This window comes from Syzygium oleosum, unplaced genomic scaffold, assembly GCF_021117445.2.
Source record: "Syzygium oleosum isolate NSW1041296 unplaced genomic scaffold, Sole_v2.1 Sole_v2.27, whole genome shotgun sequence".
NCBI classification, from domain to species: domain Eukaryota; kingdom Viridiplantae; phylum Streptophyta; class Magnoliopsida; order Myrtales; family Myrtaceae; genus Syzygium; species Syzygium oleosum.
In genome coordinates, this window is record NW_026607511.1 from 1190772 (window position 1) to 1213560 (window position 22789).

The 22789-nt window shown below is 40.4% G+C and overlaps 2 protein-coding genes across 3 annotated transcripts; both read left to right on the plus strand.

Moving 5' to 3' along the window:
• The first annotated feature begins 2541 nt into the window (after positions 1–2541).
• Positions 2542–5211, plus strand: LOC115684290 (L-type lectin-domain containing receptor kinase IX.1-like). The gene has a single exon (XM_030609033.2). It carries the CDS (start codon positions 3069–3071, stop codon positions 5115–5117), a length of 2049 nt encoding a protein of 682 aa, XP_030464893.1. The 5' UTR covers positions 2542–3068; the 3' UTR covers positions 5118–5211.
• Positions 5212–9358: 4147 nt separating this feature from the next.
• Positions 9359–15142, plus strand: LOC130135081 (L-type lectin-domain containing receptor kinase IX.1-like). 2 transcript variants are annotated; one of them, XM_056303334.1, is made up of 2 exons: positions 9359–9455; positions 12347–15142. In XM_056303334.1, exon 2 carries the CDS (start codon positions 12451–12453, stop codon positions 14545–14547), a length of 2097 nt encoding a protein of 698 aa, XP_056159309.1. In that variant the 5' UTR covers positions 9359–9455; positions 12347–12450; the 3' UTR covers positions 14548–15142. The 2 variants fall into 2 exon arrangements, with proteins under 2 accessions (XP_056159309.1, XP_056159310.1); XM_056303335.1 differs by having other exon boundaries at positions 9361–9455; positions 12357–15142.
• The last annotated feature ends 7647 nt before the right edge of the window (positions 15143–22789 follow it).

Below are 22789 nucleotides of genomic sequence, written 5' to 3' on the forward strand. Positions count from 1 at the left end.
TTTGGCCCTTTTTTTGACCGTATCAACCCACTCTTCGTCGGGCCTTGTCCATGGCCGGCGACCTTCAATGCCAAGTTTTATTCCGGTTGTCAATATTTAGTTACTGTAACATATTCTTCTAAAAGGTCTATCTGGATTCACTTCAATTTTGTACATTTTATTTAATACAAATCCCGCAAATTACGCACTTTGACTTTTTTTAAATACAAAATTCTTGAAACACTTAAAAGTTGACATAAACATTCACGTATAATTCTTTCATAATTTTTTGAAATCTGAAAAATTATTTAAATTTTAACGAGAAAATTAGAAAGTACTCTTCGCTTTTATTGAACTACAAACAATCAGGTTACCCAAATATACCATACCTACAATTACATCATTGTATTTCGTTGAAATTCATGTCTGCTAACTATGCTCAAAACTTTTGCATTTGAGGCTTGCTTGATTGGTGGGTTCTTTAATTTTTCATTGGAGGATGACACGAGGGCACATGAGAATTTCTCTTGGTCAATTATTTCCAAAAGCGTGAACTTGAATTCGACGCGGGCTGTTGTTTTCCCACTTAGTTTTACCCAAACAAGACGTCTGTTCTTTTTCACACTTACGTTTATAGAAACAATCTACTTATCTCCAAGATCATTCGGAAAAGACAGACATTCTCTTCACTGTTGGAACTTCATCTCTCTCTCTCTTCTTCTTCTTCTTCTGCCTGGCTTTGTGGCTCTGCCTCGAACCCCATTCAAAGATCCAGGTTCCCTCTCTCTGCATGTGTGTGTAGCGTTTATGGTTTTTTTGCTTTGTCAGACCATATTTAGTAAAGCTTTTTGGAGCAATTAAGTGTTAACAAGTAGTCATTAAAAGTTTTATTATTATCACTGCTTTTTGTTGCATAAACAAGTAGCAGTTGACAGTTGCTGCTACACATTAGTGCGGCATTCGTCTTGGTGTTATGCACTGGCTTTTATGGCGGCACTGGAAAAGGCGGAGACAGGTTCAAATCTCAGTGAATGGGATTCTGGACATTTACAGTTTCCCCTTCTTACCAAGCGATTAAAAAACAAGGATTAGATTGCTCGCAATATTCGACGAAAAGTATTATATGCTTATAGGTTGGGGGAGCCTAATTCGGAGTTCATTGAAAGACTTCTTTTAGAGCAAAAGAAGGGTAATTGTAGATGGGAAGTCTTTGGGACATATAGTTTCAATTGGTCCTATGAGGCAGCAAAAAAGCAGTTGCTAGTAAGCTATTAAGTTTCTCGATGTTCACATTAGTACGATTCTCTTCCAAGTCACAATGGAGTTAGACCTCAGGACGTGTAGTCTTCTTCATCCTAACTTAGTAGACTGACTTTTAATTGGCTTGCTAGTGACATGTCTCTTTCTTCTTTGCTGTGGGGGTAGTACTTAGCAAGAACCTTCTATTTTCCTTCATTTGTAGCGGGAAGTCGCATAAAAGAAGGATATACAGAGTTATTCGCAAACACTAGCATGAGGAAGACATGCTCATATATTGCCAAAATGTATTTTAGATAGCATATTCTCCGGATAAGGAGAGAATATTGTATATTGGATGATGGACCATGTAGATCAAGCACATATGGACCGTTGATTGTGTGGATCCCACGATGATATCCACATATTTATTATTCGGATGATATCTATCCACGTGGTTTGTAGACCATAAGGTAGCTTCTCGGTGGATGCTTACCTGACAACGCAGCTTTATGTTTGTGTCAGGAGTAGTTGCCTTGTAGACCTAATCTATTTTGCTAAAAGTCAAGTTGACACACCGGTTTATTACCTATCAGTTATGTAACGAACGGGGATTAGCATGTACTCATAAGCAAGCACTGTATGTGGATGTCAATCAGTATTAACATTAGTGATAAATTGTGCAACCACTCTATCTCTAACATAGCTGCTCTAAGCTAGTTTGACTCCATCACGAAGTCCCCATAATTCAGCTTCCACTCTGGAAGGGTTAAATCAATAAATAGTCTCAAATCAGCCTTCTTGACGTCGTTTTATTTGAACTGATATAAGTTGTAACTGTTTTGAGGCTACCGGTCGCATGGCCAAACAAATCTTATTCATTAGCTATGGTTAAGGTCGTTTGCGTGATGTGCTGGAGGTATTCCGTTTTGAAAGAAACTGATGTGCATTTCTAGGTTTCAAAAAGGCACAACAGGTTGAAGTAAAGGCAATACACAGAGTTTCTTAAGGTCTAAGGCGCATCTGTTTTTCAGTTTGAGTGACAAGGTGTTTGGCGTTAAGCAATTCAACACCAACTTTTTGAAGGTTGTTCGATCAATTGCCATTTTGGTTAAGGTCAACCAGAGCTAGTACACAATTTTGTTTTCTTAAGGTCTAAGGCGCATCTGTTTTTTCAGTTGTTGCGCCATGTTCACTTTCAATTGAACCATACAAGAAGTTTCTAACAAGTCTATCAATTCAGTAGAATTGCTTGGCATCTAAGGTATCATAACTACTGCATTACATGAGAGGCAGAACACAAGTGACCAATTGAGTCCGAGTCACTCGCTTGATCTAATACTTCAAGAAACAGAAACATCACTCTTTGCCGTGGAATAGTGTACGATTCGTGTACATCTTCGCACCCGATGTTTTTCTGGATTTGTCAAATGATGATCATACTCTTCATTATTTCCTAGCACACCTCCGAATCACCTAGGACTTCCATCACTCCCATCAATGTCAAATTCTCTATCGGCTGCTGTCTATGTTATCATCTGGATGAATGTTGTTGATAACAACAGTGATAAATATTATAATATCCATGGCATGCTTGTTCCGATTCCTTTTCAGGGCATGGAGTGATTCGAAAATGTCTGTTGGCCATCCTCAAATATTTTTGTTTCTACTAGAGCTTCCATCACTGAGATTGTGCATTTAACTTTTGTATTTCTGTTTAATTGTTCATCAATGACTCAAATTTTCAGACTTTTGGCAGCTGCAGATGCTTTCCACAATGAAAAGAAGCTAGTGAAAGAATGCAAATGAGCCTCTGAATCTTCAGAACAAGGATAGTTCACGGCTCAGTGAGAATGCATCTGACAAAAGAGGCTCTAGCACAAACAGTGTTCATCCTTTCATTAAGCCTTCCATCTGCCACTTCCGAATCCTTCAACAACATTTCTTTCAATTTCCCGACTTTTCAATCAAACGTTCAGAGATTAACTTTTGAGGGCAATGCCTCCATAGTGAACTCCAATATCCAACTCACTCTAGGTGAGCCAATGGAGTGCCCCAAAGAAGCAGTTGGCCGGGCAACATATCAACAACCCATGCACCTGTGGGATAGTTCAACAGGGAACATGGCGGATTTTGTCAGCCAGTTTACTTTCACTATCGATTCCCATAGGAACTACTCCCGCGCCGATGGATTGGTTTTCTTTCTTGCTCCTAATGGATCGCAGATCCCTGAACACTCAGAAGGACCCTTTCTAGGCCTCACAAATTCGACTCTAAACTCTACCAACTCTAATACTGCATTTGTTGCTGTAGAGTTTGATACTTTCTATGACAATTTGACAAATGCATGGGATCCACAATGTGATCATGTCGGAATCGATGTGAACAGCCTGGCTTCTGTCAAAAAAACTTGTGTACCATGGATGGATTACAACATATTCCATGGTAAAAAACTCCATGCTCAGATCACATACAATTCTAGGGAAATGAACTTGAGTGTTATTTTTGGAGATAATGCTGATAATTCTACCAGCCTTTACTATCATCCAGTCAACCTGACGGAGTACTTGCCGGAATGGGTCGTTTTCGGTTTCTCGGCATCAACTGGGCAGTTTCTCGAGGCTCATGCTATTTTCTCATGGGAATTCAACTCTAGTCTACAAATCCCCGACACACCTTCGGGTGTAATAACTCGAGGAAAAAAGAGCAAGTCGTGGGTAAGGGGGGCTATCTTAGGCTTAAGCTCTTTTGTGTTGCTTATCCTTGTTGCAGGATTTGGCTGGCTTAATTTTAAGCTAAAGAGAAATAGAGATGGTCGAAGTGGAGAAGAAGAAGATGTTCCTGGGATTGATGAAGGATTTGAACAGTCGAAGGGGCCCAAGAAGTACTCCTACAAGGTCTTGGCCATGGCAACTAACAACTTTGCCAATACCCGGTTGCTCGGGGAAGGGGGTTTTGGAGGAGTGTATGAAGGCCACCTCACTAATGCAAATTCCCATGTCGCTATCAAGAAGATCACTCCAGAGTCCAACCAAGGTGTAAAGGAGTATGCCACTGAAGTGAAGACGATTAGACATCTCAGGCATAAAAATTTAGTGGAGCTCATCGGCTGGTGTCATGAGAGAGAGAAGTTCCTCCTCGTGTATGAGTTCATGTCTAACGGTAGCTTAGACTCTCATTTGTTCAAAGATAAAGCGCCGCTAACATGGGAAAAGAGGTACAGTATTGCTCAAGGCATCGCCTTAGGGCTAAAGTACTTGCACGAGGATTTGAAACAATGCGTTGTGCACAGGGATATAAAGTCCAGCAACATCCTACTTGATGCACAATTTGAGGCTAAATTGGGCGATTTTGGCCTGGCTCGGATAATTGACCATGCCAAAGGGTCACAAACAACTCTGTTGGCTGGGACCATGGGATATTTGGCCCCTGAATGTATCTATACAGGCAAGGCAAGCAAGGAATCTGATGTCTACAGCTTCGGAGTTGTCCTCTTAGAGATAGCGTGTGGAAGAAAAGCTATCGAACTGAGAGCATCAGAAGACCAAGTCCAACTTGTGGAGTGGGTCTGGGAGCTCTATGGAATTGGAAAGCTATTAGATGCAGCGGATCCAAAGTTAAAAGAAAATTTCGATGCGAGACAAATGGAGTGCTTGATGATTGTAGGCCTCTGGTGCACTCATCCGGACACTAAAGAACGGCCTCCAATAAGCAAAGCAATAAACTTTTTCAACTTTGACGCTTCACCACCCACTCTGCCACCAAAGTTGCCCATCCCGACATATATTGTTCCTACATCTCCGATGCCTGAACTGTCGCACATTTCGTCGGCCAGCTTCAAAAGTATTGAACCACCGAGCGCTTGCAGTACTGAACTATCTGCATCTACTGGCTCTTCCTAGGAATCTTCCACTTCAACTTCTTCTGTATCGCACGGCTACAAGCATACCTTTGGTTTCTTGCTTCTATATGCTCTTTATTGTTGGATTTTCATATTGACGGAATTATAGGAAAGATAGATAGCTTGGTCTGTTTCGAGTGGCTATTACTCATCTCGAATCCAGGATTTCGTAATTTGTCCCTCGCGAAATTATGAAAATAGGTTTGTTCTTCCTCCCACTCTTCTCTCTCGATACACTCTCATTCTCGTATTCAGAATCGCAAATTTACTAAAATTTACATGACACGTTTTAGGGGAAAACAGAGTTTCAATGTCTATGTTAGCAATATATGCAGGAGATTATGTATATTTCCCCTAATCGGTCCAGATTGATTGTAGTTGATATTCTGCTAAATAGACTCATGTACTACTCATTTGATAATGTACAGAATATTACATTTTCTCTCTTGCATTACAATTCTCAACTTGGTACCAAAGTCTTATTGTTGTTTGAGGAAGCGGTCATTGAGTCTTTTGTAACAACGCCAGCCGTATCGGCTAAGTTTCTCCATGGTGGTGTCGCAACCCTCCTAAGGGCTCTCCCAAACCCTTCTGATCGTGACTTGGTTTCATCAATTGATTATGGAAATTGTTTTTTTACTTTAGGAATCGCCATTAATCTATTAGGGCCGGTTTAAAAACCGAGTAAGGCATGGGAGTTTACCTTTCTTCTGCGAACCAGAGATTCTGGATACAAGGACTTGGTTATGCTAATTGTCTAATTAACGCCCTTTCGGTACTGATTCTCAATCTTTCAAAAGTGTAAATAATGTAAGACGAAATAGTATTGATCTTCAGTAGTCCTACGATGCAGTGATCGGTTAAATGCAACCTTGATTTTTTGTCTTCTCAAATTTTTTATTTCAATTGGAGACATGCATGATTGAAGTCTAATTAAACTAAATGCTTATTCACTAGTTGCAAACTAAGTGCAGTACAAAGGATCGAATTAGATAAAATGCAAAAAACGCAACCGTGCAAACATGACTTAAGAAATGACGTGAATATGAGATGACAACCCAAACCTAAATCAACATGAAACGCAACTATTGAATGCAAGTTTACAAGCTAGATGCGTATGAATCTAGTATGACCTAAACATACAAGGAATGACAAAAAAATGACTTTATAACGTAAAGAGAGTCTCCCGGAATCAAGACAATCGATTGAGACCTGTCCGGAGCAAGTTTTCGTATTGGGAAGAGGACCAATGCTTGCCGTTGTCCATGACTTAGGACAGCAACACATGACTTCGTTTATATATGGAAAACTATACTACACCATGCTAAAATGACTAGGAACTCGACTACATACCAATACCTCATAATGAGCAATCAAGGCAACAGTCAAATGAGTTTAAAAACGGGATAAAAACGCCATAAATACCATAACTTTCGTATGGCGCTCACTTGAGAGCTGTAACTTTTTGTTTTGATCACTTAAGCGCCATAACTTTTAAAAAAACATGCACTTGAGTGCTGTAACTTTCAATCGATTACTTAAGTGTCAAAATCTTTTAAAATTATTCATCTAAGTGTCGAAAATCCGACGTGGCATAGCACTTGTGGTGAATGTTTTTAAAAAGTTATGGCACTCATTTGAAGAAAAAGGAACGTCATACATAAGTTATGGCACTTGAGTGATCGAAAAAAAAGTTATGTCACTCAAATGAGCGCTGTACGAAAGTTATGACACTTATGGTGTCGTTTTTCTAGTTAAGAACCGTTATAATTCATTCCCAAGAAGAGAACCAGCAAACATCCACTGAACACAGCCCACATTTCATATTGAAGATGATGTCTAAACATGTCAACGTGACTGAGAGATCATCAATATACTAGTACCACATCACAAACGATTAAAATACCACTCAAATGAGGTTGGAACCATCACATTTCACACGCAAAGATGGGCGACCAGCAAATAAGGGTGCGAATGGTAACCATTCTGCTCCAGAAATCAAATTCTTGCCAGAAATTGATTTTTGGAATTCTTGCCAGAAATTGATTTCTGGAGGAGAAATCTGTTTGGTAAAACATGACTAATTCTGCCTCAGAAATTGATTTCTGGAACAGAAATCTGTTTTGATTTGTTGATTTTTTTTGCACCTAAAAAAATTTAAATTTTACTCAAAGTGGGTGGCCACATGTATTATAAGCCATTCTGCAAAGTTTTGAAATTTTTGATTTTTTTTAATTTTTTTTGGGCACCTAAAAAAATTTAAATTTCACTCAAAGTGGGTGGCCACAGGTATTCTAAGCCATTTTGTGAAGTTTTGAATTTTTTTATTTTTTTATTTTTTTGGGCACCTCAAAATATTTAAATTTTACTCAAAATGGGTGGCTACAGATATTCTAAGCCATTCTGTGAAGTTTTGAAATTTTTTATTTTTTATTTTTGGCACCTAAAAAAATTTAAATTTCACTCAAAGTGAGTGGCCACATGTATTTTAAGCCATTTTGTGAAGTTTTGAAAATTTTTATTTTTTTATTATTATTTTTTGGGCACATCAAAAAATTTAAATTTCACTCAAAGTAGGTGGCCACAGGTATTTTAAGTCATTTTGTGAAGTTTTGAAATTTTGGATTTTTTTTGGGCACCTCAAAAAATTTAAATTTCACTCAAAGTGGGTGTCCACATGTGTTTTAAGCTATTCTGTAAAGTTTTGAAATTTTTTAAACAAAAAAAAAATTCACCAAATTTCATATTTTCCAGAAATCTGACTTTTTTTTATTTTCTGGAAATTTTTATGAATTTTTCTAGAATTTTTCAATTTTTATGCATTTTCTGAAAAAAAAAATTTGTGAGAAAATAGGGAGAATGCATTCCGGAATCAAGAAGTTACAAAAAGTAGCTTCTCTTTTTCTTGCCAAAAACTCATTCCGGAATCAAGAATGCATTCTGGAATCAAGTATTTTTAACAAACGCATTTTTATTCCAGAATGTAAAAATCGCTCCAGAATGCATTCCGGAAACTTTTTAACAAACGCCATTCTGTTCCGGAATGCATTCCGGAACAGAATTTTTATTCCGGAATGCATTCCATGCGCACCCTAACCAACAAGCAAACAGCCATATATACTGACAGACCAATGCATTGATTTGATAAAGAGTCTAAACAGAATGGAAAAATATGATGCACTCTTACGTTTATATTTGTCCTCATATGACTGAAATAACATACAAACAAAGCTGACCGATCACCAGTAGTTATGACTGAACAACACATTTAACTGTATGAAAGCGAGTTGTATGGTTGTGGATGGGTACCGAGGTCGGAAAATACTAATATGTTGCGTGCAAAGGGATGGATAGGAACAACTAGTGAGGGAAATAAGACAATACCACACGCTAAAGCTTTTAGTCATGATAAGGACGGGTATTTAGCCATGACTGCAAAGAAATCACGGACAAACATCGAAGGAAGGTTTAATTTACGAAACTATGATAAAATATTCAAAATGATATTCGGGCTTCTACCCGGCGGAGTTCTCCCAAATACTACACGGGAAACTCGATTCTTTCTTCTGCAATTGAGCTGATTGCCCCTAAAAAAGTTTTCTTTTCTTTAATAATTTTCTCTTGCTATGCTTTTTCGATCGAAAATTCTGCCTTACCTTGACATGCCGTGAATCCTCTTGAAAGAGAGGTGTGCCTTCGGATGGGGTGGTGGTAGGGAAGCTGCTGGTACCCTATGATGCAATTGGAGCTTATCAACAGAAAAGAATCAATTTAGATAGTCCTTTGAGGCTTCTAATTACAGCAGTTCGTCCTGATCCTAGATAAAGTACGAAAAGAATGATGCATTCAATTAAGCAGCAATGACCGCTATTCCACGCCGAAAAGGTGGAGCCAGAACTGGTAACCTGACACGGTTCATCGATGACCACTAATTGCACTCTTGACGGACTGCGCCACTTTCAATGGGTCCGACAGGTAACTGAAAATATCATCGACTATGTTTCGGACTTCTGCATTTGATGCTTGTTTGATTGGTGGATTCTTCTTTCATTTTCTCTGTTTGTTTTTTGCTAAAACTTCTTTCATTTTCTCATTGAAGAAAGAGAAAAGGACGCACGAAAACATCGCTTGGTCCTACACGCATTGGTTATTTTGCAAAGCACGACCTTGACTTTCTTGACGCGGTCTGTTCTATTTCACACTTGTATTTTTGTCCAAACAATCTATTTTTCTCCAAAGGAAAAGAGAGACCTGTCTTTACTGCTGGATCTTCATTTCTTTCTATCTCTTCTTCTGACTGGTTTTGTGTCTCCACCTCAACGCTCCTTCAAAGATCCAGGTTTGCTCTCTCTCTCTCTCTCTCTCTCTCCCTGCGTGTGTAGCGATTATGGTATTTTTGCTTTGTTTGTCAAAGGATATTCTGTGAAATAATGCAAATCTCAAGTAAATTTATCAACTAATGTGTTTGATTTTGAACAATATTTAGCGAAGCTTTTTTAAGCATCTAAGTGTTAACAAGTAGCCATCAGCAGTTTGTTTTCTTATTTGCATGAACAAGTAGCCATTAACTGTTGCTGCTGTACATTAGTCTGGCATTCGTATTGGTGTTATGTACCGGCTTTTATTGCGGCACTAGAAAAGGCGGAGAGGGTCAGGGATGGATTAACCTTGGTGGATGAGATCCTGGACCTGTGGAGTTTCCCTGTCTCACCAAAGCGAAAAAAAAGAAGGAGAATTATATTGCTTGAAAAATTCGACGAAAGGAGGATAGATAGAGTTATTGACAAACACTAGCAGAAACAGAGTTATATACAAACACTAGCGCGAGGAAGACATGCCCATATGTTGCCAAATCGGATTTTAGATAGCATAATCTCCGGCTAAGGAGAGAGTATTATATGGTGCATGGACCATGTAGATCAAGCACATCAGGACCATTGATCATGAGGGCCCCTTAGTGAGATTCACATAGTTAATGATTTGGGTGATATTGATTCACATGATCTATAAACAATAGAGTAACTTCTCGGCGAAAGCTTACCTAACGCCGTAGCTTTAAGTTTTTTTGTCGGTCATGTAGACCGTATCTATTAAATTAAAAATCAAGTCAATGCACTGGTTTATCACATGCCAGTTGTATAATGAACAGAGATTGACATGGACTCATAAACAAGCGCTATATGTGGATGTCAATCAGTATTGACATTAGCGATACATTGCGCAACCACTCTATCCCTAAATTAGCCACTCTAAGCTAGTTCGAGTCTGTCGTGAAGCGTTAAATCAAATATAGTCTCAAATCATCCTTCTTAAGGTCACAACATAACGCCTAGTGACAAGGCAATCAAAATTCTCCTCTTGGCAAGGTTCCCACTTATTATTAGGTAGTGGTTTGGTTCAGAAGGATATCCTGAAATCATATGCATACCCATAAACTCCTAAATTCACAAAGATAATGAGCATAAAACCATCATCATCCAATAATCCACGCAAGCAATCCAAAATCAATATCATAAAAGAGAACACATTTCACAAATCAAAACATATAACCTTTCGCAACTTAATTCATCAATTATAATACCTTTTGTAAAGCTTTTCTAAATCATTTCATAAGTTAGATTCGCAAAGCACTACATATAACCTTTTATAACACGTTTCTCAAATAATTTGTAAATAACCAAATAGTAGTAAATGTCCAATCCCAATTTATGCAACAAAAATGCTATTTTGTAACTCATAATATATAGAATCCCTATCACTTTCAAGTCATGGATTTACAAATTCAAAAAAGAGATAAGCACCACTAACCTGGAAATGTCTAAAAGCAAAAAACAAACATTACTCAGGCCGACGAACTCACAATCCTATAAAATAAGCGAGAAACAATATAAAAATCTACCTCAACTACGAATCGACTAAACTAAGCTTAATCGCCGAAAAAACGACTCCAACACGTCAACAAAACGCTCACCCAAAGTAGATATTGAAAGTTATTTGCTCCACGGAACTCATCCGTGAAACTTTAAAAATTCATTTCAACTAACCCATAACTTGAAATTGATTTCCATCAAACCCTACAGTTTCACAACATCCTAACCTATCATTTTCATATAATTCCATAGCTTAACAACTCTGAAACCGAATCCCGCAATTCAAAATTCACATAACTCCGAATTTATTACCTAACTTCTAAAATAATTCCGATTAGATGAACAAAGGGTACGAATCCTTGCCGGGCGCTGCGAAACAAGTTAATTTGGCTTAGCAAGGTCTCCGAAACATTTACTCGTGAAACCTTTATCTTCTTTCTTTTCTTTTCCTTTTCTTTCCCTTTCTTTCTTTTCTTTTCTTTTCTTTGTTATTTCCTTTTCTGTGCGTGCCCTATCTTTTCCCTTTATAATAAGTGTCTACTTTTCTTTTCTTTTGTTGACCAGTCAAAAATTCCTCTTTGTTTCTTTTTTTAGGCGCCTGCCCATTTTGACTCAGTCAACGCCACTGTTACACTTCCAATTTGGTTTGAGTGGGCGAGGTGTTCGGCCTAAGCAAACCCACACCAAGTTTCCGCTGGTTGTTCGATGAATTGCCATTTTGATTAAGATCAACCAGAACTAGTACGAAATTTTGTTTTCTTAAGGTCCAAGCCACATCTGTTTTTTCAGTTGTTGCGCCATGTTCATTTTCAATCGAACCCCACAAGAGGTTTCTCTCGCAAGTCTATCAATTCAGTGGAGTAGCTTGACTTCTAGTTGATCACAGCTACAGCATTACATGAGAGGCAGAACTCAAGGGACCGACTGAGTCAGAGTCACTCGCTTGATCTAATACTTCTAGAAACGAAGAACATAACACTTAGCCGTGGAATAGTGTGCGATTCATCTGCATCTTGGCCCCCAAAATTTTTCTGGATTTGTCAATGATGATGGTGCTCTCCATTACTTCCTAATGCACCTCGTAAACACCTAGGACTCCCATCACAGTCAAATTCTCTATCAGTTACTGTCAATGTTATCAACTAGATGAATGTTTTCAATAACAACAGTGATTCAAAAGTATAACATCATAGCATCCATGTCATACTTCTTCCAATTCCTTTTCAAGGCATGGAATGATTCGGAAATGTCTGTTGGCCATCCTCAAAAATTTTGTTTATACTAGAACTTCCATCACTGAGATTGTGCATTCAACTTTTGTATTTCTGTTTAATCGCTCATCAATAACTCAAATTTTCAGACTTTGGCAGCTGCAGGTGCTCTCCACAATGAATAGAAGCTAGTGAAAGAATGCTGACGAGCCTCTAAATATTTGGAATAAGGATAGCTCACGGTTCAGCGAGAATGCATCTGACAAAAGAGGCACTAACCCAAGCAGTCTTCATCCTTTCATTAAACATTTTATCTGCCAATTCCGAACCCTTCAAAAACATTTCTTTCAATATCCCTTCTTTTCAATTGAACGATCAGAGAATAACTTTTCAGGGAAATGCTTCCGTACTGAACTCCATCATCCAACTCACTGTTGGTGCGTCAAAGGAGAGCCCCACATACATAGTTGGCCGAGCAATATACCATGAACCCTTGCATCTGTGGGATAGTTCAACAGGGAACGTGGCAGATTTTGTCAGCCATTTTACTTTTGCTATCGATTCCAGTGGGAGCGACTCCCATGCTGACGGATTGGCATTCTTTCTCGCTCCCAATGGATCGCAGATCCCTGAACACTCAGAAGGATGCTTTCTAGGCCTCACATCAAATCTAAATTCTGCCAACTCTAGTACTGCATTTGTTGCAGTAGAGTTTGATACTTTCTATGACCATTCGACAAATAAATGGGATCCGCTATGTGAACATGTCGGTATCGATGTAAACAGTGTGGCTTCTGTCCGTGAAACTTGTGTCTCATGGATGGAATACAACATACTCCATGGCCTAGAACTCCATGCTCAGGTCACATACGATTCTAGAGCAATGAACTTGAGTGTTGTTTTTGGAGATAATGCTGAAAATTCCGTCAGCCTTTACTATCAGCCACTTAACCTGACAGAGTACTTGCCGGAATGGGTGGTTTTTGGTTTCTCGGCAACAACAGGGCAGTTGTTTGAGGCTCATGCTATTTTCTCATGGGAATTCAACTCTAGTCTGCAAATCCTTGACAATGTAAACGGTACAACAAATGAGACTAACGTCGACCCACCTACAGGTGGTATAACTCGAGGAGAAAAAAGCAAGTCGTGGGTGAGGGGGGCTACCTTGGGCTTAAGCTCTTTGGTGTTGCTTATCCTTGTTGCAGGATTTGGCTGGTATTGCTGTCAGCTAAAGAGAAATAGGAATGATCAAAGTGGAGAAGAAGAAGACGTTCCGGGGATTGATGAAGGATTTGAACAGTCCAGGGGACCCAAGAAGTACTCCTACAAGGTCTTGGCCATGGCAACTAACAACTTTTCCAATACCAGATTGCTAGGGGAAGGGGGTTTCGGAGGAGTGTTTGAAGGCCACCTCTCTGATGCAAATTCCCATGTCGCTATCAAGAAGATCTCTCCAGAGTCCAAACAAGGCGTAAAGGAGTATGCCACTGAAGTGAAGACGATTAGACATCTCAGGCATAAAAATTTAGTGGAGCTCGTCGGCTGGTGTCATGAGAGAAACAAGTTCCTCCTTGTGTATGAGTTCATGTCTAACGGTAGCTTAGACTCTCATTTGTTCAAAGATAAAACGCCGCTTACATGGGAAAAGAGGTACAATATCGCTCAAGGCATTGCCTTAGGGCTGAAATACTTGCACGAGGATTTGAAACAATGTGTTGTGCACAGGGATATAAAGTCCAGCAATATCCTACTTGATGCACAATTCGAGGCTAAATTGGGGGATTTTGGCTTGGCTCGGATAGTCGACCATGCCAAAGGGTCGCAAACAACTCTAGTGGCTGGGACCACGGGATATTTGGCCCCTGAATGTATCTATACAGGCAAGGCAAGCAAGGAATCTGATGTCTACAGCTTCGGAGTTGTCGTCTTAGAAATAGCGTGTGGAAGAAGAGCTATCGAACCGAGAGCATCACAAGGCCAAATCCAACTCGTGGAATGGGTCTGGGAGCTCTATGGAATCCAAAAGCTATTCGATGCAGCAGATCCGAAGTTAGGAGAAAATTTTGATGCGAGACAAATGGAGTGCTTGATGATTGTAGGCCTCTGGTGCGCTCATCCAGACCCTAAGGAACGGCCTCCCATAAGCAAAGCGATAAGCTTTTTGAACTTCGATGCTTCACCACCCATTCTCCCACCAAAGGTGCCCATCCCGACATATATCGTGCCTCCATCTTTGATGCCCGAATCGTCGCACGTTACGTCCACCAGCTTCAGAAGTAGTGAACCAACGAGTGCTAACAATTACGAACTGTCCACATTTACCGGCTCTTCCAAGAAGTCTTGCAGTTGATCTTCTTCCGTATTGCTTTCGAATGCAGAGTAAGTTCACTGTTTTTATGGGTTCTGTAATGCGACTTTGGTGTTCTATGATTCGTATGTATTACATGTATACAAGCAGACCTTTAATTTCAAGTTTCTATTTCCTCTTATTTTTGGATTTTCACATTACGTGTTAGATTTTGTGTCAGCATTGTATGGATTTTGATGTGAAAGTGGGTGTATATGTGTTAGTGGGACAACATAGCAAAGGGTGAAAAGGAAACATATATAACTTTCATTGAGAAAGGATTACAATGTTGATGGGTTTCATTCTTTTTGGTTGGTCTCTCTTGTATGCATGACTGAACAGTCTTGCCTATTAATAGACTCAATCCATCGACCTATACATGCAATTTATCTCTGCAATTGTCAGATATTATTTCTTGTTTTTAATTTGGGCCACAAACTTCAACTACTACCTATTAAACTCATGATCTGTTTCAGTGGCTATTAGTCATCTCAATCCAGGATTTTGTAATTTTGTGGCTTGCAAAATTATGCAGTCATAACGTAAATCGCATTGTCCTTCGTCCTACTCTCGACTTCTCTCTCTCTCATACTCACAATCTATATTGGTAACCATCAAACTTACATTAGAAGTTTGAGAAGGGAAAACCAGTTCCAAGGTCTACCTAGGAATTGGCAGATTCGGTTTTTAGTTTCTGGTTTTGAGAATGAAGACAGAGCTTGAAACTCTCTCTTTTAATTAATTTTTTTTGGATTTGAAATTCTGATATAGTTCTTCCTTAATCCACTTGAATTTGCCCAGTCGGCCGCCTCCTGGAGAGATTACTGAAAACGAAAGCCAGGTGGCTCATGCCAGTCCCAACTGTCACGGTGTGCTTGGATGGAACTCTGCGATTCTAAGCTATCAGCTGGACAATAGTTAAGCAGCCATTGAAGTCAATCAATCTAAGTTTATGAGATTTGGTCACCTATAAAAGCAAATCTTCAGTTTCCAAAAATATAGTTGCTAGAACTATGGTACGTAATCTTGTCTCCAAGATGAACGTCAATTAATCAAATTATCATGCGTGATTGATATTTTCTACGTAGATATTTCTTGAGATTAATAATCAATCAATTTCTTCTATATGAAATCAAAGTCAAATCACTAGCCATCATAAATATTAAGATAAAAATAGTCATGGGATATTTTTATCCACAGCATGTGATAAAGCTGCTGTATGGGCATCATGGTCACTCAGCTCATATCAATTGTTCCCGGTTATGTTTAGTTTTCCGGTTGTATCAGATTTCCCAGTGATATCTAACTAATTCTCAAGGACAACTTTGAGTACATTAGAAATGTAGATTTTCTGGTTCTGTTCACCGTGGTACCTCCAAGTCTTTTCACACTATATTAGACTTGTTCACACGTAGGTTCATCCAATCTTCACCAATCCTTTTCTTTTGTACATATAATTTCCCTTAAAAGCAAGTATTACCTGAAAGACAAGCAACTTCTTCATTTATCAAGCTCATAACGCAAATGGATAGTTTGGTCTACTTCAAATTATTATAAGAGGTTTTCTCAACAGCACTTCCCTGCTCGCTAACCCGAACGGCAGCTAGTTGCTGGTACAACTTGTGCTCGCTCTTGAATTGGTTGAAGCTGTTGTAGTGGGCTATGTCGGTTCCCAGGATCAGGTCAAGGGTCGTGCTCGGCCCATCATGTTCTGGGACAAACAATAGAAACCTAATCTTCATCAGCAACTCGATATTAATCATACATTCGCTATATTCACGCTCATCTATTGTAAACTATAGTAAGGTCAATACTCGGCCCTGCGCGCATTACCCTTTATTTGGGGTGTGAAATTAATAGCAGGGACTAAGTCGCTAGTGCAAAAACAACCACCATGACAAGGGTCGACGACCCTTACCCAAATTTATCAAAAAGGTGGCCCTCGGCCAAGCTCTGTCTCTCTCTCTCTTCATCTCTGTGTCGTGTCAACAGTGGAGTCAACGGCGGTGAACACGCTTGCTTAAACCCAACAACGGACACCAGAATCTTCCTATGACGGGTGCCCACCAAATTGTCACTTTTGTAGTTTCCCCTCCCTCTTCCCTCTCTATGTTTTGTTCAATTTTATGAAAAAGTCCCTGTCATTGCGCAGAAAGCACCGCATGATTGCACATGCAAGTCAGTTGGCGAAGATTTGGCCGGTCATTGAGCTGGGGATGCATTTTGAGACTAATATGCTTATTTGAGGTCCTTTTTGACACAAGGCCTACTCTCGAAACTCCTTTTAAGAAAATGGTTCCACTTTAGAGCGCTATTTGAATTTTTACCATTAAATAATGGAAGTGCATGTGTGAGATTCAAAATGAAGTAAAAAGAGATCTCAAGGGGATGCAGATCTAACTAAATATTTCAATGGGCTCAAGTATGGAGCTCTCCGTTGAATCTCCCAATTTCGAAGGTATTGGACAATTGCTGACGCTTTTTACAATAGTGGTGCTAGAGTATATGGCTGTTACTTTTTTTTTTTTTTTTTGTGGTCGAATACAACTACCATTTCATTCATTCAAAGACAGATTACACGAGTGAAGCTGACTAGCATCATTACACAATAAAACCCAGAGAGGTTGGGGGGGTTTGTCCCTTTGCGATGGGACTTGGCGATCCAGTCTGCAACAAAATTGGTTTCTCGTGGACAGTGGGCCAGAAAAATACTTTGTGATTGGGTAAGTAGATGATTGCAGTCTTCGAATAGCTTTCTCAAGGCCCATGGGCTGAGGGACGGTTGCTCTGTATACCTCACGGTCGCCACATTGTCTCTCAAGATAGTCACTTTCACTGCGGGTCTTCTTCCTTTCTCTGCTTCTTCACTCATACAGTGTAAAGCTTCCATCACCACTTTACCTTCAACTTCCAGAGGAGAATTGGCCGCAACCCCTTTTGCAAACCCAGAAATTATCAAGCCCCTGTGATCTCTGCAAACGCCTCCAACCAATCCCTCAGTACCGCCCTCATTCCACGAGCCATCCACGTTGAATTTCCACTGCCCTGTTTCTGGCGGAGTCCAGTGTTCTGTTGCTGTCTTCTCCGGCCAGGTTTTGCGATCGGGGGAGTTCTACGTGCTGTAGAGTCTACACAGATTGATGGCATCTTCAACAATAGCTCCCGGTTTGGGGTTAATTCGGTGGAACACTTGGGTGTTTCTGGCTTTCCAGATTTGCCATAAAATGGCAGCGATAAGTTCTCGATGGGGTAGATTGCCGCCTGTGAGTTCTTCCTCTAACCACTTGTCCATTCTTGTTATGTTTGTTGGTGAAGCATCTATCTGTATTCTCTGATCGGTCCAAATTTGCTTTGTCCAGTCGCAAAGGAAGAAGATGTGCTCCGTGGACTCTGGAATTTGCCGGCAGATTGGACAAAGCGGGTCCGTAATCGCCCTTCTTTTGTATAAATTCTCAGTAGTGGGTAGAGCATTTTAGCACACACTCCACAGGAAAAATCGAATTTTTGGTTCGGTATGAAACTTCCATATCTTGGACCATAGAGAACGGGGCTGCTGATACGATGTTGATGCTTGTTCTGTATGTTGCTTAGTATGGGATTCTCGAAGTCTTGAGTAGCCCTGCTTGACCATGTAGTCCCCTGATATACTGCCATTCCATATTTGCTTATCGCCTTCCGGATAAGGTAGGATACGTGTGTCAAGAATTTCTCTTACGACCTCTTCCTGGAACTATGGCTGTTACTTGAGCCTCGGCAATATGTTTTAGTATATGGACTCAACAAGGAATTTTATGGATCATCATCGGTTGCCAAGTTATGGTTTTGGAATCAAATAGTTTTAGCAAAGAACTCGGACCGCCAGTTGTGACTTTGTCCCTGAAATTCTTCTTTGTGATGAGTCATTTCATTGCTCAAAACCATGTTGGCGACAGGAATTGGAATTTTGCCGGCATAAGTCAAGTCTGTAGTGATGGACAAGTTTTTCTTTGTGAAATGCTCAAGCTTGGGCAACGCAATTTGCATTTTTGTCCTTAAAGAAGAATTTTGGCAAACGAAACAGAAGCTTCGCCATTGAAGTGGCACTGCAGATAACCTTGGGGACCGACTCTTACCCACCGTCGCCAAAATTTAGTGGCCAGAACTTATTCTTCTTAAGTGTCTATTTGAATTGACTTTTATTTTTTACTTTTTTGTTTAACTTATATTTTGCGATTCACGCGTTTTGACCTTTCTATTAAATCCGAATCTGGCCTTTAGATTCAAATATAATTTTTTTCATGGCATTTTGAAATTAATTTTGATGGGATTTATTTTTCATCTAAGTATCAAACAAACAGGTTACCTAAAATATCATATACACATTAAACCTCGGCGAAAATATTGGAAGCGCCAAGGAGGCGTGGAATTTACATAACTCCATTCACCAGTGGCCACGTTCCATGACTGGCCTCACTCTGACTTCATCTGAAAATTCAATTTTTTTTCCTTTTCTTCTCACTCTACATGGCTCGCTCGCTCCTCCTACTATCTTTTCTTTTTGGGATAGTTATGAACTTTGACCTAATATGTAATATAGTCCATGAACTTTTAATTTGTTCAATGTGATCTTTGAACTTTAGCCAAATGTGCAATATGATCCTTAAACTTTTAATATGTTCAATGTGATCCATAAATTTTAGTACATATTTAAACTAGTCCCTGAACTATATGGAAGAAAAATATTGAACATTTTCATATAGTGCAAGGACTAGTTTAAATATATACAAAAAATTATGGACCACATTGAACATATTAAAAATTCAAAGATCACATGGCACATTAGGCTAAAGTTCAGGAACCCACATTGCATATTTGGTCAAAGGTCATAAACTATTTATGTCATTTTCCCTTTCTTGTTCCTCCTTCTTGAAATCCCTAAATCTAACCCAAAACAGAACTTCATATGGAAAGGAGAAGCACGCCACATTTCCTTCGAGTCTTCTTCCTTCCGGGGATCTACATCTTTCTGTTAAGTATTTCAATGAGGAAATTCATTGCCTCAATGTAAGATCTGGGTCCACCCACAAAAGAGAGGATTTCTAAATCTCACTGTGCTCTTAGGGTCCTTGTATCTTGGTTGTTCGTTTCTGGGTTTCAAGAATTTCCAAGGACCTCATAGAGAAGATGGCTCCAAGATTGGGATTTTCAGATTGGTAGGAAAAGGAAAATGGGAAGGGAACGCCTGTGACGGTGAAAACGGAAAACCCAATTCTATTTCAATGGTAATTTATGGTCAAAAAGGCATCGTCATTCTCAAATAATGGTGTCTTCACCATAGCAGCACTCACGTTAATATTATAGACTCAGGCTATATAACTGGTTCTACACATAATGTCTCTCACGGTTAATTTGAGCAGCTAGTAACATGTTAAAACAATAATATGGGGATGTATAAGAAAAGGTTACACGGCCTGTGATGACAAGTGACGGATGACAGGGATAGAGTTGTGATAGAGTAGAAGGTATTTAATGTGACGGATATAGCACGTGGCAGTTACAAGGTGTAACCGATCAATCAAAAGTGAGAAACATACACACATAGGACCATGGGCTATATGGCTCTAGATTGCATTCATATTGACAATGCAAGCAAGGAATCGAACATCTATAGCTTTGGGTTGCCCTGGTGGAGATAGGGTGCAGAAGAAAAGTCGATGACTCAAGGCAGTCATGGGAGGGGCTTGTGGAGTGGGTTGGGGAGCATAATGGAACAGGAAGCCTTTTGGAGGCATTAGATCCGAAACTAGGCAAAGAATTTGATGAGAAAGAAGTCCAATGCTTGACAATTCTAGGGCTTTAGGGTGCTCATCCAGATTATAAGCTCGGGCCTTCTATCAGATAAACAACAGTGATCTTAACGGTAAGGCTTTGCCACCAGACCTTCCCATGAAGATGCCTGTCCATACATATCTAGCTCCTCTTTCGGAAATATCCATGTTATCACTGATTTGTTCATACAAGATGGCCACTGCCAATGAAGCAGGCGATAAATGTGCTCAGTTCTCAACATTTTGTTTGTGTTTCAGAATATTTTAATGGCTTCATAATTATAGATTTAGTTTGCATGGACAGAAAATTTCGGAGGCTAAATTTCAAAGCAAAAAGTCTGACCAATTTTGTTGATTATAATGCAAATTCAAAAAATTTGATATTAAATGTTGAGAAAACCTCCGAATAAATTTTGTAATTGAAAAAACTATCCATATATGTATTGTAAGTCTGATAAATGTCTTGAAGTATTTTGATTCGGAAAGTTATTCTTGGAAGAGAAGTATATGGCAATTTTGTTCAGATTGTGAAATTACTTCAAGAGGTTTAGATTTTATACTACAGATGAAGAGATTCAGACTTGATACTACAAGTAAAGAACTTCGGACTTAGAGAACTTTGTATGTTCCCATTTCAACACAAGTTATGAACGCAAGTCCAGAACGTAACAGAGTTCAAAACGTGACACATATTCAGAAAGTATGTAACATCCCGAATTTCGGCCCATTTTTGGGATTTATAAAACGCGTAATTTGTCAGTGTGCTTATAGTAAAATCTCGATCGGGAACTGATCACTCCCGGTTATCATTTTAAATTAGAGATTTCGCTAGAATCGCACTCGATCAAATTTGGCCGATATTTGGATCCCGAACTTGGCAGTCGATTTTCGGGAGTTTCGGGACAAAATAAATTGGACGGTGTCAATATTGTGGTAGCCAACGTTGAGATTGTCAGGAATGATGGAAAAAGTGGAGTTTTTGACCACGTGCGAATTTGGACTAGTAGACCTCCCTCGTTATAGTTTGGTCTAATTAATTTGGCCTTTGTCCCTTTTTATGTGCGAGGCTTATTTTGGACCGGTAGACCATTTTCGGTTTTTAATTTGGGTCATCGGATTGCAAATAATATTTGAATGTTCAAATATTTTCTTTTATTTTCACCTTCTCTCTTTTTTCCTCTGACCGCGCACGTTCTCCCCCCCCCCCCCCCTTCCGGTCACGTTTTCCCCTCTGCAAGTCAGACCACTCACCCACTCCCTCTCTCTCTCCTCCTTTTTCTTTTCTCTTTCTTCTTCTCTCTCTTCTCTCTTCTCTTCCTTCTTCCTCCCCACGACCCCGACCGGTTCCGCTCTTACCCCTTCGCCCGACGCCGCGCTTCTTCTCCTTGCTGCCCGGCCGGCCGCCTCGCCCGCTCCGTCGCCGGCTCGCCGCCGCGCCGCGGGTCGTGCTGCTCAGCCCGGCCGAGCCGTCGTGGTCGTCGTCCCGGCCAGCGAGCTCGCGACGCGCCCGCAGCCTCACCGGTGCGGCTCGCCGGCTCGCCGGCTGGCCCCGCGTCGCCGTCGCCGCCTCCGGTGCCGTGGTCGCCGCCTTGTCTCTCCCCAAGCAGCCGGCAAGCCCCTCTCCTTCTCTCTCTCTCTCTCTCTCTCTCTCTCTCTCGGTTTGGCCGTGAGAGGCCTTGAGCCGAAGGAGCTCCGCCGCTACCGTCCACGTTCCGGCGCGGACCCGTCGCCTCGCCCAGCCGTCCAGCCGTTCCATTTCCCTCTCTCTCTCTCTGACCGTGCCTCTCTCTCCCTCTCTAGGCCGTGGATTAGCTTAGGCCGTCGCCGCCACTCGCGCCGTTCGCCGAAGCCGCCACCGCCATTACTGTTCCGGCGAGGGACCGCCGCTGCCCAGCCCTTTTTCGTCGCGTGTTTGGCCTGTTTCAAGCTTAGGACACCCGGTGAGTTTGACCCTAAACCCTAATTAGGATAATTTGCATTTCTAGACGGGTTTTACGGGTTAATTAGGGCAATTTGGGGGTTAAATTGTGGAGGTGATTAGGGGTTGTGATTGTGGTTAATTTGGTGGATTAGTATGATGAACTAATGGAGAATTAGTAGCCCGAAAGGCGCGATATATGGGCTGGACAGATTTGGATTGAATAGGCCCGAGTTCGGATTAATTCGGGTTCAATTGGGGATTATAGAGCGCGCCTAGTTTGGTCCACGTGGTGACAGATTTGGGTGTTATTTTGGAGAGTCAAATGGAGCGTTTTGAGGATAATTAGTGGCCTAGAGCGACCTGTTGGTGGCTGTCCTTATCGGATTTGAATCGGATAAGGCACGATCAATTTGGGGGTTAGTTTGCAAAGGCTGTTAAGAGCGGATGTTGTGGCGTATTTGGTGGCTTAGCGTAATGTTTTATTCGAGGTTTAGCGGCCCGTATAGTGCTGTGATGT

Coding starts and splice junctions, on each gene's coding strand:
- LOC115684290 (XM_030609033.2), top strand. CDS start 3,069: ATGCATCTGACAAAAGAGGCTCTAGCACAAACAGTGTTCATCCTTTCA.
- LOC130135081 (XM_056303334.1), top strand. CDS start 12,451: ATGCATCTGACAAAAGAGGCACTAACCCAAGCAGTCTTCATCCTTTCA.